Source organism: Sminthopsis crassicaudata, chromosome 2, assembly GCF_048593235.1.
Source record: "Sminthopsis crassicaudata isolate SCR6 chromosome 2, ASM4859323v1, whole genome shotgun sequence".
In the NCBI taxonomy this organism is placed as follows: domain Eukaryota; kingdom Metazoa; phylum Chordata; class Mammalia; order Dasyuromorphia; family Dasyuridae; genus Sminthopsis; species Sminthopsis crassicaudata.
The window spans coordinates 263552097-263572680 of record NC_133618.1 but is presented as its reverse complement, the minus strand read 5'-3'; the positions used below and the strand labels follow the sequence as shown (position 1 = coordinate 263572680).

The 20584-nt window shown below is 33.6% G+C and overlaps 1 protein-coding gene across 2 annotated transcripts in view; it reads right to left on the bottom strand.

The window, feature by feature from the left end:
- FMN1 (formin 1) overlaps nucleotides 1-20584 on the bottom strand; it is a 513415-nt gene that overhangs the window by 327072 nt on the left and 165759 nt on the right. For both annotated transcript variants that reach the window (XM_074289191.1, XM_074289190.1), the window contains one exon: nucleotides 8572-8750. In XM_074289191.1, coding sequence (XP_074145292.1) covers nucleotides 8572-8750 — 179 coding nt within the window. The remainder of the gene's footprint in view (nucleotides 1-8571; nucleotides 8751-20584) is intronic.

Sequence of the window (20584 nt, the reverse complement as noted above, 5' to 3'; positions counted from 1 at the left end):
CAATACAAAAAACAAAAAAGTCTTAATTATATGCAATTTGTTTTTTTAAAAGGAGTCATAAAAATTCAACATTACTTTCAAAGTTGTGGTCCCCTATGAATTTCCTTCTATTCTCTTCTCTTCATTAAAACAACAACAACAACAACAACAACAACAACAACAACAACAACAACAACAACAACAACTTTAATGACTTTTAATTTCTTTACTTTTTTTGAGGGATGGGAGAGGTGAAGTAATATTATATTCCTTCCTTTCCCTTGACAAATTCCCTCTCTCAAATAAAAAGAGGAAAATATACTCTTCATAATAACATCATCAAGCTAAAAATATTCATGCATTTGCCCCTCAAAAATGCATGTCCCCTGGGGCAGCTAGGTGGTACAGTGGACAGAGCACCAGCCCTGAAGTCAGGAAGACCTGAGTTCAAATTTGACTTTAGGCACTTAAAACTTCCTAGCTATGTGACCCTGGCCAAGTCACTTAACCCCAATTGCCTCAGCAAAAAAAAAAAACAAAAACAAAGAAAAATGCATGTCCCTCTCTGTACTTTGAGGACCATCACCCATTTTTTAGGAAGTAGATTGCATACTTCATCATTTCTGCTCTGGAAGCATAGATAATTATTGGACTATTCAAAGTCTTTAAATGTTTGCAAGCTGATTTTCTAAGGTGTTACTCTATTAAATTATATATTATATATTATTTAATGTGACATTAAATAATATGTAATAAATTATATTGTTATATATCATGATTATATCATAATTAAATAATAAATACAATTATATAATACATATTATATAAATTATTCTATATCTGTTTATTCTATTCTGCATCATTTATGCAAATGTTCCCAGATTTCTTTGCTATTCTTAGAGCTGGAGAACTAGTTTCTCCACTGTGAGATATTCCATTATCAATACTCATCATAGATTCACTTTGACCTCCTTTACTTTGGTCACTATTGGATCCCTTCAGTGCTAAATTATACCAGCAGTAAGTTCTTGATCATTGTTTCTCTATATTCTGCGTCTTTTTTTTTTTTAATTAAAAGCTATTACTCCCAGCCCCTATTTCACTTGAAGATATCTTTCACTCTCTTTAAGAAATATGATCAAGAAGAGACAAAAGGATGCTATGGATCATTCTAAATCTCTTTATTTGATGTCATTTGCCCTATTACTGACTTGCACATGCACTAATGATACATGATCCCTCATGTAAGGTGGTTTCACAGAGATAGGACATTGATTTTTTTTTAATTATTTATTCTCAAGATTAAGCTTAAATACCAAATAAAATAGCCATTTCCATAATACAATATAATAGAAGAGGAGTGAACACAAAACTATTGGTTTCATCTATAGCTTATTTTTCTTTTCAATATGTAATAAATTCAAAATGTAACTTTCAAAGCTATCTCACTTGTCTATGATTCTGGCTTTCCTTGAATTTTCTTGCATGCATTTAAAAAAAATGTTTCAATAACTCCATCTTTTTTTTTCTTTTCTTTTGCTACCCTATCCTTATTTATCCTCCAACTCCTTTATCAATTCCCAATCTATTACTTATTATAAATGAGGGAATAGGGATGTGTGAATTTCCATTTTGCTGTTCTTATTGAACTTATAAGAAATCTGCACATTCCTTGATTATGAAAGTTTTATTTATAGGAGATTTATTTTATGGGATTGACTAAAATTCTTTCCCTAGTTATTTTTAAAGTAGTTAGATAGTCACAAGTGAGATATGAGTTAGAAATAACCACTTGTAGTTGTGCCTAATTCATGTGTGCACATGCCAATAGTGATTATTGAGAGCACAAAGCTATCACCAAGAATAGTGCAAAGCTTGTGATAATTCTATTAAAATCACAGATCTCCAATGAATGATGACATCAAAAATATTACTTGTCTACTTCTCTTAAATGTTTTTGAGTCTCCTATTTTAGCTTAAGTATATTCATCTTTTATCATCACATAATTTTACAGATGCAAAGGACCTTTGAAATCACATCCAATCTCCCTGGGCTGAAATTCATTCTTAGTCTCTTTTTGTCTTGTTTTTTTCCATATACATACATACATATATACATATGTATGTATATGTATATATATATACACACACACACACATGTATACGTGTGTGTGTGTGCGTGTGTATAAAATACCAAGTGAGCAATCTCTGAACACTTACTTCAGTGACAGTGGACCCACTGCTTCTTAAAATAAATGGCCAATTCTAATTTGGGATAACTCAGATTAGTTCATTGTCCTAATTTTGTCTTCTGGACCTATGAAAGTTTAAGTCTAGTTCTCTCCCCCATAGCTTCAAATGTTTAAAGATTAGAATCCTTCTTCAGTTATTTCTTTTCTAAGGCTCATTCATCATCCCCAGTTCTTTTGAATGATACTCATATGATATGATTTTGAGTCCCTTCACTCCTCTGATCATGCTCCTCTAGATATATTTCAGTGATCAGCAGAACTGAACACACTATTCTAGATAAGATCTGAAGAATATAACTAATGCCTTCCTTATTCAGCATACTACACTTTTACCATTGTAGCCCAAGAGTTGCTTGTCTTTTTAAATAGTGATCTCACATTGTTTTTATCCCAAAGTGAACCCTAAACCACCTAAAATCTTTGTCTTTTTTCATATGAATCACTTCTAAGTTATATCTCCTTCATCTTGCTGATGTTTTTCAATTTGAACAGAAGGTATTTATTTATACTATTAAATATCATCAATGTGTCATCTATTAGCCTGTTAATGTCATTAATATCTGAACTCATGGTCTAATCAATTCTGTAGGTATCATTCTCAACTTCAGATTTTTATCCAAACCATTAATTAAGATTTTTTACAAGACAGTGTCAAAATTATATTTTCCAGTTTCTCTCCTTTCAACTACCTTGTGGTTTGGCTCTTATTCTATAAATTAATTTAAGGTCTTTTAAATAAACAATTTTATCTCCTGGACAAGAAAGAGTCTTTTTCCACATGCTTGCATATGACTGTCTTAGCCATTATTAGGAGCTAGGTCCAGTTTATGATTTAAATCAATAACCCTTTTTAATAAACTTTAAATAGTGGCAGATAGGTGACATAATGGATAGAACACCAGGCTTAGAATTATGAAGATTCATCTTTATGAATTTAAATCTGGCTTCAGAGACTTTCTAGCTGCATAATCCTGGGCAAGAAACTTAATTTTATTTGCTTCAGTTTTCTTATCTATAAAATGAACTGGAGAAGGAAATGGCAAACCACTCTGGTATCTTTGCCAAGAAAAGCCCAAAAGGGGTCAAGAAGAGTCAGACAGGATGGAAAACAACTGAACAAAAACAACCTTTAAGCATCCTAAATCAAAGAAAATTGAGAAGAGTAAAAAAAAAAAAAATTACTCATGAGGGCGTTTGGGTACTTGGAGATGACTAAGGTTTTGTAAATTCTTATGTGCTACCACTGAAGTGGTAACTTTTCATCATTTTTTCCCACCTATTTGCTCATTCACTTCACTGGCATTCTGCTTAAAAATTAGTGCCCAAAACTTCACAAGAGAAATTAATGAAGCATTAAGTTCAGTCTTATTTGAACCTACCTAATCCCATATGTAGTACTGGTCTAGGAAGAAATATATTTTAATTGCCCACGTGGTAAATTTCAATGACAAGTGAATGAGGAAAAAAACATTTCTAAAATACAAAAAGACCTGGCCAGGTTAACAGACTTCCCTAGGGTCACACTTCAATCAGAAACAGAGCTAAAAATAGAGTATGAAGAGTAATTCTATATCACAGGATCATAAAACTAGAGGGAGAAAGCATTTTAGAAATCATTTAGTTCAATATCTTGGATTTTATAGATAAGAAAACTGAGGACCAGATAAATTAAATGATGTGCTTACTGTCACACAGGTTGGAAATGAAAAAAAACAAGATTAAACTTGGCTCCTGTGATTCCAAGATCAATACTCTTTCCATTGTAACACACTGTCTCCCTTGATCAGCACTTAGCATTTAGCACAGTGCCCAACACATATTGGCTACTTAATAAATGCCTGCTGACTGGTCAAAAAATGGTACTGATATTATTCCCTTTTCTCCTGAGAACACTATCTCATCTTAACTATTCAAGTCACTGGGAGAAAAAATGTCTTTTGCTATTTACCATGGTTACCTTTAAAGAAATGCTGTAGAGCAGTATATAAACAAGAAAATAATATAACTCGAGAAGCTATTATTTATAAAGTATTAAGGCCTACTCATAAACATTGAAAATTACAACTGAGACTACAAGCCACAGTGGATAAAGCACTGGCCTTACTTAGATTCTAAAAGATCTAAGTTCAAATCCTGCCTCAAATATTTACTAGCTTTATGACTTTAACTTCTCTGAGCCTCACTTTCTTCATCTGTAAAATGGAGGCTTAGATTTAAATTCTAGACTTATAAAGTTTCTTCCAACTGTAAATTACAGTTTTATAAGCTATATTAATTTAAAAGGAATATATGAGTCAGAAACTAGGATTTTAAAATCAGCAATATATGATTCCAATGGCTTTTAGGGGAGTCTTGCTAAATTCAGTAATCTACATTTAAATTCTCTCCAGCTATTCCACCAATAGATGTCACTATTGCCTTCTAAGACTTCAGTCCTTCATTTTAGAGTTGTGAAACTAGTTTGAAAAATAGGAAGTGACTAATGTTTAGCAAAGTCCATGTCAACTCCTAAAGAGCTATTTCTAACCTGCAGGCTAATTTCAAAAAGCCTTTAGAGGAGCCTGGCTGAGAAAGGTCTGTTGCTTCTCTAGAAGAGAAGATAATTATTAATCTATGTTTCCCACAGGAAAATTAAAGGTTCGCCCACAGTAGATTTTGGAAACTGTGACACTCTCTGCTGCTTTTAGTTGATCAAGTAAATCATCATGTCTGTGAATAATATCGCATAATCCAAACGAGCCATGCAAACTGGTACAAAGTCTGAAAGTAATGAGATAAAGAATAAGTTTATGGCAACAGGTACATTCAAATGTTAATGAGCGCTCTGGCTGGGTTCAAAGTACCCTAAATATGTTCATTTAACTACTGTTGGATCCAAATTCAAATTGGAGAAAGATTAAACAAATTCTCATATATAAAGGTAATAAAAAGTGACAAAATGGATTGATTCAGAAGAAATTTAAAAGATTTCTATGAACTAATGCAAAGGGATGTCAGAGTAAGAGAAAAATTAATATAATAATAACATTGTACAGAAAAATAACCTTGAAAGATTTTAGAACTTTTTCATGTAGTGAAACAGCACGAGTCCAGAGAATTTCATTCAGGGATGGAAAAACCAACCTATTTCTTGCTTGAGACTGATGAGACATAAATTTTTCAACATCTCCAATGTGAGGAAATTTCTTTTCTTTTCTTTTTTTTTTTTTCTTTGGACTGCATATTTTAACTATAAGTTTTATTTATTTTTGTTTTAACTTACTTAATTTGGAGGTCTATAGGAGAGAAGAAATTGCTTTAAAACATTAAAAAAAAAAGGTAAATTGAAGATAATTGATAGAACTAGAGTCAGAAGAATATTTGGAGCATGACAAGTTATTTTAGCTTAGCTTATTTGGAAGGTAAATATCTCCCTAAAAACAAGTGTTTTATCTGCAGTAAGAGCTTATTAAATGTGTTGGATATGATTTTATTGAATGAATGAATGAAAAAAAGGGAAAATAATTTTTTCTTTCTAAAAAGATCCTCATGAATTATATAGGTTACCTATTCGGAAGTGAATCAGTCTAGCTGGTGTGTAGTGGATAGTGAGTGCACCAGCCCAGAAGTTGGGAGGATCTGAGTTCTAATCCAACCTCAGACACTTAAATTCCCCTGCTATATGACCCTGGGCAAGTCACTTAACCCCAACTGCCTCAGCAAAAAAAAAGAATCAGTAATAGGGAAGTGAATCAGTTCCATTTCCATTTAATTTAATTTAATTCAATTTCATTTAATTAAATTCCATTTAATTGGTCGCCATATTTTAGAAAGGATATTGGCTAAACTGGAGAGTATATCGAGTACATACAAAATGGTAAAGGACTTTGAGGTCATACCATGTGTGGATTAGTTTAGCTGAATTGGTTGAAGATGGAGAGAAAGTAAACTGGAAGATTTAATTATTTGAAGGGCTCTCATATGGAAAAGGGTATAGATGTGTTTGTTTTTACCTCCCAACAGTAGAATTAGAAGCAATGGGTGGAATATCAAGGAGACAAACAAGCAACAGCGGATAAAATGCTTGGAATTAAGAAGATCTAAGTTCAAATTCTGCCTCAGACACTTACTTGTGATGTGACACTAGGCAAATTCTTTAACCTCTGCTCGCCAAAATTTCTTTATCTATAAATGGGGAATAATAATAGCACCTTCCTCATAGTAGAGACAAAAAAAAATGAGATCATATTTGTAAATAACTTTGCAAAATGTAAAATGCTATATAAGTGCTTGGTTAATTTCAACTATTGTCATAAATTTGATGATGGCCGGTGAGGTGAAAATGAGGGTGGAAGACTTTCACCATTAGAACTATCCTAAAGTGGAATAGGCTGCGTTGGTCTCCGCAGTACAAATGTTTTCAATGAAATTTCTTCACTTCAGAGGTTTTTTTTTTTTTTTTTTTTTTTTTTTAATGGCTTCTAAGGAGACTGTATTATTGAACCAATTTGGAATTATTACAGAATTACTCGGACTATCATCCAAACCACTACAGTGGTAGTTGCTCAAAATCTGACAATTGCTTTCCTAAGTGATTTTCTTCATACCTAAGTCGGACCACGTTGTTTTTGGTTCATTCACATTTTAGCGGATCCTGATTCACTAGAAATATAATATCCTCTGCTTGCCATTTAATGGCCCTTCTTACCTTCCCATTCTTCTCACACTTTTCTGCTCTCCACATGGTCTATGACTCAGTCCCCTTTGGGAGAACTGGGTGGGGGTTTAGTTTCCACAGTTATAAAACTTAAATTATAAAAGTGAAACCTAAGAAATTAAGGCTAGGACTTGGAACTAGGAAATAAAAATTAAAAAGGGAAAATATAATCCAGGTAAGGGGACTCCGACTGGAGGAGACTGGGGCAAGTAGACTCTCCAGATAGGATAGTCCTCAGCCAATAAAGAATTAGGTAAAGGACTGAAATCCATCCAAATAAGGTAAATGCCGAGGGAGGAGTAATGATGTAATCAGGGGCTTGGGGGGATTCAATCACATGAGGAAATATGTGTTCCTGATAGGTTGTGGCCTCTGGTACTCAGCCAATGGGCATCGAAGTCATGGGGGGGGGGAAATTACTCACTCCTGATAGGTTGCATCTTTGGTACTCAGCCAATGGGCATCTATGTCATGTGGAGGGACTACTCACTCCTGATAGGTTGCATCTCTGATACTCAGCCAATAGCCATCGAAGTCACGTGGGAGATTACTCATTCCTGATAGGTTGTACATCTGGTACTCAGCCAATGGGCACCAAAGGAAGGACTTGAATTTCAGGACAAATACAATTCAGAGTTCCATTTCAATACAATGCACACTTCTTTGGTTGTGTAATTAAAGACTTTTAACTCCTCCCAAGTTCATTGGCATTATTTCTTACACTTTGACTATGTTGCTATACCATGAACACGATATTCCATCTCTTGCCTCCATCCATCATTGACCGTCTCCCATGCCCGGAATGGTGGCCCTTCCTCCTCTCTGCCTTGGGGATTCCCCGAAGTCCTTCCATGCAGTTCACACCAGTTCTGCCCCTCCTTTCACTGGCAGTGCCTTCTCTCTGAGAATCACTCCTATTTGTACCTTTTATAGCTCGTAAACATTTATTTGCATGGTCCCCCTATAAGTGGGGACTGGAATGAGGAAGACCTGGGGTCAAATCCTGCCTCACAGTACTGTGTGACGTTGGGCAAGTCAATTAGCCTTGGCCTCCCTCTGTATCCTCATCTGTAAAATGGGGATAATAATAGTATTCACTTACCAGGGTTGTTGTGAGAATCAAATACAGTAACAGTGGAGCACTTAGCACAATTCTAGGGTTATAGTTGACCACATATATATATTAGCTAACCCTCCCCCCACATACACACATATGTGTGTACGTACATATTATCAGTATTACTACTATTATTATTAGTGCTCCTTAAGGCAGGAACTGTGTTTTGGTCTTTCTTTATATCCTCATCACTTAGCACAAGTCCTGGTATAGAATAAGCATTTAATAAACTCTTAATGACCAACTTAGAGGGAAACTGGAAATCTAAGTTGTGTTTTTGACTCCACTTCTGATACATCCCATGCTCCAAGCCCAGTAACTTCACTTCAGTTTTGAGAACCCCCCATCATTTTCCAGCACACATTTTTATAAAGCCAAAATTTTAAAATAATATCTTTCTGATCTAAACAAATTTGCGAATGATGTGGCACATTATATAAAATAGGTATGAATTAAGAATATTAAATGAGTCTCTACTGATTATAAAAGCATAGCACAAAAACCCAGAGTTCTACTGAAATACTCACATGAAGGTCCAAATGCAATTCACTCCTGCTGGGCTTCTCTTTTTCCTCATGGACCAGGAAGGGATAGGCTGGTCCTGACCTGTAGCCCAAGACCCATACATCTCCATCCCTCCCGGGGCTGTCTTTGTATGCTGACTGTTCAGTGAAGCCATCCTTGATGAAACCCTCTAGGGAGATGCCTAAAAAAAGATCAACACATACATAAAAGGTCATCAGTGATGTTGGCTGTAAAAATCTCAATCCAACTTACAGAAATCCTTATGTAAATTTCAGCTTTTCTTTCCTATACCTTTACTTCAGAGCTCTGTTTTTAGGACTCGATTTCCTCAAAGGGTTTGGTCATAATCACTATTTCTGAGTCACACTCATAGATATGTCCAAATTAAGTCAGTAAAGAAAAGCTACTTCTCTACCTAAACCAAGGGTTTATCTTCTATTGTATCATGGAGCCATCTGGTGAAGCCTGTAGGTCCTTTCTCAGAATAATATTTTTAAATAATTGAAGGAAATTCCAAATTTCAGAGAGAAGCTAATGAAAATAAATATGTAATTTCCCCCTAAGTTCATAGGTCATAGACTCCCTGAAATCCATCCTTAAGCCCCTTAAAAGCCATGGATTATTGGTTTAAGAATTCTTGGCATAAATGAAGTAACTGTAGGCTAGTAATCAGGTTAAGTTCAAGTCTTAACACTGCTATAAATCAGTCATGTTATTTTGATAAGTTCCTTAACTTCTTTGTGCCTCAGCTTCTTCATCTGCAAGTTAAGTTCTCTTCCAGATCTAGCATTCTGAGCAAACTCAGAATGAAGGTGATGTTTTAAGACCAGTAGGAGCAACCAAAGACGTAGCGGCCAACACACCACTGCATTCAGAGTCACTGTTAAGCATGTGACAGGTAAATATATCTATTTAACTGGCATTGGAGGTTGTTATGGCAGTGTCATGCATCTGTGAGGCTCTATATTTGCACAAGTTGCTCCACTAACTGGCCATTGCTACCCAATTGAAAATTGGATTCATGAGTAACATGAGCTTAAAATAAGCCAGCTGGGAAATGGACTGCCAGGCAGCATTTCACACTGACCTTTCAGACCAGATGGCCTTTTTTTCTAAAGGGAAAAAAGTGGAAACACAAAAACATCTATTATGCTTCATCACATAGGGGGCAGTATTTCTGCTATGGCCATCTGTCAAATTATCCAAGTGTATGGCAGGTGTTTCTTTTGCTTATCTGGTTAAAGGTCTTTAAAGTAGCAATACATAGATTGTGATCTCTGATAGTGTTTGCTTAGTCTTTCTTTACTAGGCAGACTTCTGGTATCCAGAATGTTAAGTCCAGTCTGCCCTTTTACTTTAGAAGGACAGATAAAAACAACAGCTCTTTTCAATTGTCATTGTCCTTTATATCTTTTGCTACTTCTTTCAAGGTAAATGTTTTTAGGCTTTCAAGCTTCTTATTCTCCCTATGTATTCTCCTGCTATTGTAACATGAAATAGTAATGTTTTTAGTAACCAATTCCTTTCAGTTATGCTTCCTCTTTTCTTTCTTTTCTTTTTTAAAAAACTGCTTCTTTCTAAGACTACTCTCTTCACAGGAAGTAGAACTGGGAGGTGCAATTTATTTCTCCTTTCACAACTTTAACCTCAGTACAATTTTTTCACTTCTAAATCTCATTCTACATTTCCCCTTTGGACACTGGAGTTACTACTGGCATTAAATGTAGTTGTAATGAATGAAGGACACAACATAAAACAATACATATCACAACACATAAGAAAGCAAAATACCTTCAAGGTTTTTTTGGTGTTTTTTTTTAAAGCATGTACAATCAAAGGAAACTGTCTGACAAAACAATTCTTAATGGCATAAAACAACCATAGAGGGAGTGCAGAATTTCATAAATTTTGATATAGATAACAATTAACAATTTTTTCCTTTTTTTTCTGCTTCCCATTTTAAAGGGGAAAAATCCTTCCTTCTATTGTGTCTGAAAACACTGCAGTTTACACTGTGATTATGCATGTAGTCTATTTGCTACTTAAGATGAGGATGGGAAGTAGCAAAATCCAGAACAGAAACAGTACGAAAATGACTTAGTCTTGAGAATGTTTTGAGAACTAAAGTAAATCATTACAGAGATTTATTTAAAAAGCAGACAGCATCCATATGAAAGAAACATGCATTATGAAACCTTATTAGGTAAACACTTTTGTATTGTCAGTAGGACAAAGGACCAAAAACTGAATTAATCCAGACACAGAATTCAATGCAAAAAGCTTTTTTAATCTAAATAATCTACTTATGCAGGTTAGAACACGGGACACACTCTTCATTTGAATATATGAAGCACAATTCTAGCATGTAAGTTTTTCCCTAATATGGATATTGATATTTATATGTAAGTGACGATACTACTTTCTTTTACTAATTAATTTTGATTAAAAATAATAATACAATGAATCTAAAATAAAATAAATATATTCCATTAAAATATGACTCAAATAATTCAAGATACTATATAGAACATGTTTTGAGGAATAGAACCTTTACTTGGCATAGTGGTTATTTTTTTAAATCACTAAAATTATTTATCTATCTCTTTCATGTGATCAAAATGAGTTATCTTGATCATCTTTTTATATCTCTCTTTGTCACTTATTGTTTAGTTTTTCAAATGCACATGAACACACAAAGGGTTAATCCTACAATTGAGACCTGTTAATGCAACACATCACAGTTACAGTAATAAGGGTGTGACTTACCTTATAAAATCACTCTGAAAGTCTGGGCCTTCCCCATGCATTCAAATGGTGAACTGCATTTCCTGTAGCTAATCTAAAACATCAGACTGGGATTTCCACTAGGAATTATCAAAAACAGTGACCATATAGAAAGAAGTAGTCAAATTTGTGGTCAAGTTCCATCTAATGATGGGAGCCATGCTGACATACAACTAGCATTTCTAAAATATCATTTGTCTCTCCCCCCTTAATAGTCTGCAAACCCAAATAGATTCCCTTTCTGTCATAAAGTATAACTAATCCCAGTAAAGTATCATAACTCAAATTTCAACTTTTTTGTGTCAATTGTAATGAAAATACTTAGACTGAAGTCCAGAGCTTTAAAAATCAAACAACCCAAGAGAAATTTTATATCATATTTCCTAATTCATATCAAGAATTTCCATTTCAATTAAATGTCACAACTAAATCTCATTTACCAAGCATGATTTTCTTCATGAGAAATTCATTTCTAAGAACAAATTGATTTCCATATACTAAACAATCATATTTGGGCAAAACTACTCTTAAAACAGGGGTTCTTACATTTTTTTATTTTTTTGTTTATGTCACAGACACTTTTGTTTATCTAGTGAAGCCTTTTTTCAGAATATTGCTTTTAAATACACACAAAAAAAGTCCACAGAAGATAACAAAGGAAACCAATTATATTGAAACACAGTTGTCAAATTTTTTCTTTAAAAAAATTCATGGATCCAAATTTAAAGCCAATGCCTTGAAACAAAATTCTAGTGCCTGTCAGGCCTACTGCTCTCATTTTCACATCAACCAGAATCCTCTTCTTGGCAGAAATGATAAATTGGTAATGCCTTTTAAAATAAGGGAGAAAAAAAATTCATCAATTTGAATTCCTCTCATGAATTTCAAAGTGCCACAGTTCCCAAGGCCATCCATCAGGCTCGAGTTAAAATAAATCCAACAAGGTGAAGTTTTCTCAAGTGTGAATATCACCAGTGATATGTTAGACACAGACAGGTTTCTTTCCTTATGTGATTTAAAGCTTGTACTTACAAGTAAAGAGACAGTGATCTAGATATGTGCCTAATGGAAAGTGACAGTGTTAAGTACTCATGTAGACTCTGTATACATATGTAAATATTCATATCTATAAACCAGAAAGACATCCCAGTAATGGCTAGTTTTCCTATCTGTCAATTTCATGAAACAACCACCACCTGCATCACATTGCAGCTATTACTTAATGTCATGAGTTAGCTAGACAGACATATTTTGAGATACTGTCTGTCTCTATGTCCATTTTACCATCCTAAATCTCTACCACAAAAACCAAGAGGAAAATTATGGGAGTGGAGAAGCAGCATTTCCCAAAACATGAGTTCGGTAGAAAAGTGTTTGGCTAACATGTTCCTTCCATAGAGATGAGTACTGTTCACAGAAAAGAGCTAAAATGCCATTGTTTGAATAGATTTACATGAAAGTGGAAAATCTCAACACATGCCTATAACATGGAAGAAGATGGCTTTAAAAAAGAAAGAAAAATAGAGCCTAGTTTCCAGACTTCTGCATCTTAGGGTTTTACCTAAATTAAGACTATTTATAACACTGAAATAAAGAATCTTAGAATCAGACATAAAACACCTTACTTAGATTCCCCTAACCCTAATGCAGTATTTTCCCCTCTAACATCTCTGGAGATCTTTGTCTAGCCATACCCTGAGAATTTTTGCTGATTGCAGATGATTTCTCAAAATAACACTCTCTTAACTTTAGAAAATGCTGCCTTTTATTAATTTAAAATTTTCTTCCTTATCTTTCCCTTGCCTCATTGATCCTTTTTAAATCATGCAGAATAAGTCTAATCTATCTTTCACATCAAAGATTTTCAAATATTTTAAGAGAAAGACTTCTCCTTCCTTCTCCCCTATCTTACCCTCATTCAGAAAAGGGAAACATTTTATTCTCTAGGCTAAACATTTCTGGTTTATTCAATCATTCTTCATGTGACATGATTTCTAGTCTCTTCAGTTTCCTAATCACATTAAAAAAATTGTATGTGCCTATTATGATGTTTACAACTAACCACATAGTTCCAGATGGTCTAACTAGTGTAGTTTATAATAGGCTATCAATTCCCTTGATTTAGGTACTATACTGCAGCCTAAAATGATACCAGTATTTTTAGCAAGCATGTCACATTACTGGCTCCTTGATGAAATTTTTTTTCTTTTTCAGGGGAATTACTGTCAAGCCATATCTCTTCCATCCTAGAAATGTGTAATTGTTTATTTGTTTTACATCTCAGACTTTAATTCATCTTTATTAAATTATTTATTTTAACCTATTGTTCTAGTATAATTGGAAGCAACATAATATAATGATGAGAAAGTTGATCTCAAAGCTAGGAAAACCTGAGTTCAAGTCCTGCCTCTGCCTCATATTGGCTGTGATCCTAGGGCACTCATTGTTTAAGTAACATTCTAAGACTAAATTGCAGAGAAGGTGCTGATTTACATTAACACAAAGAATGTTCTTACCTGGGAGTTCCCTGTGCCAATTGAATCATAGTTTATTTCTTATCCCTATCCCTATTTGTTCCAGCATACATTGAGAACTTTTTGAATTTTGTTTGTGTGATATTAGTTGAATTGTTTGTGTTGCAGCTCTCCAAGCTTTGTACAATATGTAGTTTTATCATTATTGCCCTTGATGTTTTCTTTAAGTCCATGATGAAGAAAAAAAAAGCTAAGAAGGTCAGGACCAAGTATAATTCCATGGCATTCAACTGGAAATATCTCATTAATTTACCAATACTTAAATCAACAGTTTGGAAGGAACATCTAGCTAAACAATTACTGATCTGTCATAACTAAAATATCAAAGCATGGTTTTCACTCTTTTCTACAAGAAAGTTGATGTCAAATGCTGTATTGAAATTAATATATACTAGTATCTATAATATGACTGTCTTCTAATTATATTGATAACCCTGCCAAAAATAAAGTTATCAGTTTGATATTTGTCCGTTAGGAAAAAAGTTTATATCCAAATGATTACTATCTTCTTTTATAATCATCTATTTTTCTATTTACATCTATTTAATATTCCATCCTAAAATTTTTCCAATGTCCAATAATAAGTTTATTGGTCTATAGTATCTAGTGGTCTTCTTTAGTCTCTCTGTGAAAATATAGAAAATCCATCACCAGTTTTCTGGTAGCTCTCCTTCTCTATGATTTCCCAAAGATGATCAACATATATTCTTAATCGTTATTTATGAATCAAAGGATTTAATTCACTTTGACCCAGATATATAAATTCTTTTAAAGCATTTAGTTTTTTTTAGCCACACCAGTCTTCAATCTTTTGTTTTCTACTACTCATTTTTATGTAGTACTATCTTCAATTAGAAGAGAAACTTTGATAGTGAGAGCAAAAAAAAATAAAAAAATAAAAATTGACTCAGATTTTTCCTATCATCTGTTCACAAGGGTCCTTAAGCTGTGGGACTTGTTCTTCCTGTTGTGGTGGTACCTAAAAGACCATTTTTCTTGTCTTTAATATTTTTCACAAGCTCCAGTTCATTCTGTGACTTAGCTCTTCAGACTTTAGAAATACAGGTACATGTTATTCTCAGATGCCCCCTTAGTTATATATTTCCTCCTTCTAACATTTTTATATTCCTTTTAGAAATAGTTCATTTGAGAACTTTCTGTGCACTGACTTTTTTCTTAGATATCTTACTCTCATAAATTCATGTCTAACCTTTTTAAGATATAGAATTTGTTATAATACAACAGATAATATTAATGTGTGGTTTTCTGAGTCAATATTTCATTACAAATGTTTCTACTGCTTTGCATGATCACAATTATCTTTACACAGAAACTTTGAAATCTTCTCTCATAAGGTCTAGATTACATATTTGATTATGTCTATTATTTCTTTCATTGACTTTGAAGGAGTATTAAGAAGACAGTCTTTTCTCCCAAGATTTCTGTCATTTTTTTTTCTTCAAGGAATTCTTTCTTCTCCTCTCCTCCTCCTGCTCTCTTTGTTTTCTTTCTCCTCCCTTCTGATTGCTCCTTTGATTGGTTCTTGTTTGACTCCCTTCTTAGTCTGTGGGGTTTTCTCCTGAGAATGATGGGAAGAGTTAGGGATTTGAGAAGGCCTTTACTATTTCCTTGATTTTAGTCTCTTAAGAAAAGGATCTTCTGTTTATAATATTGAAGTATGAGGATAATGAAATCTTTGGACCAACGACCATGAGGAATTTGCTTTTCTTAGTGGGAATGGAGTCTCTTTGGCAAACTGTGAAAATTCAATTTGGGGATTTTAGGGGGAAGTAGATAAGTATTGGTGAAGGCATGAGTGAAAATAATGTTGAATTGTATCAAGGAAAGATGTATATCTTATGGAGAATTTTCTTATAATTTCTCACTTCCTTCAAACAGCTTAACAAAATGTTTCAGGCTAGATAAATCAAAAGCTAGAAAAGGTTGCCAGAAGAAGTATCAATAATCTTAAATATGCAGATGATACCACTCTGATGGCAGAAAGTGAAGAGGAATTAAGAAGCCTCCTGATGAAGGTGAAGGACAATGTAAAAGCTGGCTTGAAATGTAACATTAAAAAAAACCAAACAACTTTATAATCTTGGCAACTGGTTCCATCACTTATAGAGAAAGAAGAAATGGAAGCAGTATCAGATTTTATATTCCTGGGCTCAAAGATCACCACAGATGATGACTAACAACCATGAAATTAAAAGACAATTGCTCCTTGGAAGGAAAGCTATGGCAAATCTGGACAGCATAATAAAAAGAAGAGGCATCACTTTGCCAACAAAGATCCCTATAGTTAAAGCTACAGTTTTTCCAGTAGCAATGGATAACTGTAAACTTTTTAAAAAGGTAAACTAAGTACTGCAGCACTGAGGCTTTTGAATTGTGGTGCTAGTGAACATTTTTGAGAGTTCCTTGGACAGAAAAGAGATCAAATCAGTCAATATATAAAGCTTACTTACTTAAGGCTTAATTAGTTAATATTTAGTTCAAGATATTTATTGGAAGGTCACATAAGGAGAAGATGGAACTCATTGAACAAACTCTGATGTTGAGAAAGAGTAAAGATAAGAGGAGAAGACAGCAGGGAATGAAATGGATAGATCATACCACGGAAGAAACAAACATGAATTTAGACTTCAAGAGGCCATGGAGGATAGAAGGGCCTGGTGTGCTATATAGTCCAATGGATTACAAAGAGTCAAACATAACTGAACAATGAACAAGAACAACAAAATTACCAGATGCTGTTATCTTTTAAAATGAAATAATATGTTTAATAGTTTTGACAAAATATAAGAAAATTTAAGGGATAGAACTAAGGTTAAGTCTTCTCTGTTCCTCTCCTCTTTCTTACTTTCTTTTTTTTTTCTTTCTTTCCTCAATTTCTTCTCCATCTCTTTCCCAGCCCTCTTCTCTCTTTTTTCTTTTCTTTCCCTTTGAGATTGAGACTTCCAATCAGGCTGGAAATACAATGGCCATCCAAGGGCCCAATCTCATTATTGATCTACACTCAAGCTTTGACTGGCTCCATTTCTGACTTGTTTTGCCCTTTCTTGGATAACCTGACAGCCCCTAGCTCCTAGAGACTCACCATATTACCAGACTTAATATGAACACCTAATCTATTCAGCATAATATAAAACAAAAACTCCTGAGCTCAAGAGATCTACCATCCTAGGTCTTCTTGGTAGATTTGTGTTAAGTACAACAAAGAGTCTTCTGGTTACTTTTTTTTTTTTTTTCAAGAAATGAACCTGCCAGCATAAGTTAAAAGATATATCAAGGTCTTCCACTTTTAGAAGAATATGTCCAATAGCTATTTATATGAAATATCTTGTCACTTGTCTTATGTCTTCACCAATTTGTAATTTGTATTAAAGTGAATCTTCAAATGAAAAGGAACTCAAATTTCCAAAAATTTAAGTATTTTAAAATTCTAAACATAGAATACAGCTAAAACCCAAATAGTAAGACTAAATAATCCCCCAAAGTAGTTACATGTATTTAAATTCAGATTATGTAGAGTTATAATTAAGTAAAATATGATCACTAGTTTTAGATCATTTTAAAATATTGCTAGTTACTTGCTCATTCATTATTTAAATCTCTGTCCCTTTTTCTTTCCCTTCCTCTCCCTCTGTCTAGCTAGCTATCTCTGTCTTTGTCTCTGTCTGTCTTTCTGTGTCTCTGTGTCTGTCTCTCTCTGGTATACGTATATAGTTGTTAAAAATGGAATAGATTGATTCACAATGCAGTAAAAGTCACTGTAACTGGAAATGTTTAAGCAAAGTATGAATACTATTTTCAGAGATTTTTTAGGGGAAGATTCATTAGCTAGAGAGTAGACCAGATAATTCCTCAAATATCTTTTGGTTCTAGAATGTGGTTATAGAATTATAAATCAATCATAAGAATTTAAGTATTTTCTATATGCCAGATGCTGCCATTAACTATAGCCTACTCTTTAAATTAGGAAGACTGGTGCCAAAGGACAAGAGATAAAATGGATTTTCTGATAACCAGTGTATAGTTCTATATAGCAAAAAAGAACTACTAAACTCAGCCATCATTTTCCTTGTCAATCAAAACTGATAATTAAAAAAAGATAATAGTTTTAAACTCAAAAAATTCTTTCATAAAATTAAAACTGCTGATTTATTATAATTTGTTAGTAGTTCTTCCTTAATATAGTCATAAATCTTCTATGTTTATATGGAGATAAGCTATACACAAGTAAAATATTTTGTAAAGTTATCAAGTTACAATTGATAATGAAACTGTGATGATAAATCATTTTTTCAGAGAGTTAAATTTGCTTTTGTGTATTTTCTTAATCATTCCCACAATTTCCATGAGACAGAAATGCCCTAATTAATTGCTGAGGTAACTGACATCTGTGAGGGTAAATGAGTTTTCCCCAATGATTTTTTCTCAAGTCTCCTCCTCGTCCTGACTAAAGCAGATAGCTACCGAGTTTCCTTTGAAAATCAAAATATTAAGATTCTTTTTAAAAACTGAAGTATTTCTATCTAGTTTAATTTCTCTTGTCCTTAATCTTATATTATAAAAAGAGTGTTCCAATGATTTTGGAACTTGCTCCCACTTAAAGTGATCCTTTATTTTATTCTTTTTTCCCCCCCCTTTTCTTTTTCTTTTTTTTTTTTTTTTGCTATTGTTCCAGGTTAAAATAACTAACAAATCATATCTCCCTCATCCCCTTATTTCATCAAAACTGACATTTTCAGATCTATATAATCCTTTTGTGAAATTTGCAGGGTTAGTACTCCATTTACTGATGAAGTTCGCCAAATGTTAAACTATGTTAGTGACCATTTTTGTTGAGGGAAATTAAAGAGAAAAATCATCAAGCTCATCAGAATTCATAGGAGTATGTCAATGCAGCAGATCCAACCTCTACCCAAGTCCTAAAATAGGATTCACATCACCAAAGGCAATAACTCCCAGGAAGTCAGCCAATCACCTCAGCAAACAACCATAGTGCTGGTTTTTTTCACAGGCATCCCTGAACAATGCTTTCTAAAGCAGTAAGTCTCAGCTATAAGATGAAAATATTAATAGTAATTCGTATACATAATACACAGTTATATCTGGAAGGATCCTTAATAACCTACTATGACAGAGCACCTGAAACAAAAGAAAACTTGAGCTCCTTGGAGCTTGTGACTTGTCCAAGGTCATGCAGTGGCAGAGCCAAAACCAAACCAAACCAAACTGCTGAGTACAGCTTAAAATATTGTCTTCCTATTTGGATGGATTTGCCAAAAGCTCAGTCACTCACACAATTGTTCCAGAGTAAAAAACAAGGTGGATAAGTTGGCCATTGTCATTGAGAGTTCATGTCTCTTGGGAGTTTCCACTGACCAGTGCTTTATTTATATCCTTTCTTTCTGTAGGAAATACATAAACATCAGAAAAATGTGGTCAGTGTCCTAAAGGAGGCCAGATTGCAAATTAGGTAATTGTTCTTATCTGTAAAATTATGGGATTGGACTAAATGACCTCTCAACAACTTGAACAGTCTAGGATTCCAAGTAGAAGCTGAGTCTCAGTCACATAGTAATAAAGTAATATATTAATACACTGTTGGTGGAGTTGAGAAATTCTGGAAATCAATTAGAAATATATCTGCTGTCAAAGAAAAAGAAGTAGTTACTGATAATATACCTTGCAATTTAACCAAAGTTTTCCAGAAGTAATTTTATTTAATTTACCATTAAGCAAACATATGACCATTTCTAATTTGGATAGAGAGAGGTCTAAACTGGTATAGGCATCCTTTCCATTCAACATGATTTATCTCCTCAAGTAAGTTTTATGTAACATTTATAGGAATCTCAAAAAATAAAATTTTAATATATATAACATTACAGTTCTGAATTATCATTAAGAATAGTTGAACAATCTATTCCAGTCCTCCGGGACCACTCTCCTCCAGATTTCAATAAGACTTCTCCCAGAAATCTGTATCAAAAATCTAATTTGAATTCCAGGCAAAGAAAACATTTGCTTTTCAATGGAAGTGGGCACTTTCCTTGGATGAATCCTAGCATGGAACACTTCATGGATGGGAAGGGCACATGATTTTACCTAGATCAGAATTAAATTTGGATATCAGGCTTAATCCATTTCCCTTTGGTATTTTAAGAATAGCTTTTTATCTACCTTCCTAAAGGAAAAAATCTAGAAAAGAGTTTCAGACGTGATTAATATTAATATTTTGAGAAAATCTAAAAAAAGGCATTTAAAAATATGCTTCTATAAAACAAAGTCAACAAAATGGATATATATTCTTTGGGCCAGGATATCACTAATGGGCTTTTACCCTAAAAAGATTAAAAAAAAGTAGGAAAAGAGTAATACAGAACTCAACATTCTGTAAGATGAAAACAACTTAGAAACTCACACTACCTCAATACTATGTGATCCTGAGATTGCTCTCCCACTGGAGAGAATGGGTGTGGGAAGTGGAAATCTGGGAGCTCCTCTCTTATTTTTTTTTAATTTAAGGATGGCTTTCAGGGAATATTCTTCATAGTCTCCTAATCCTTGTCATTTCCTACCTCAGCTATTTTTCTGGATTTCATCATTTTACAAGATTAAATCAACTCAGAAATTCATACCTCTTCAGATCAATTTTCATCCTCACTGAATAACTTTATCATCA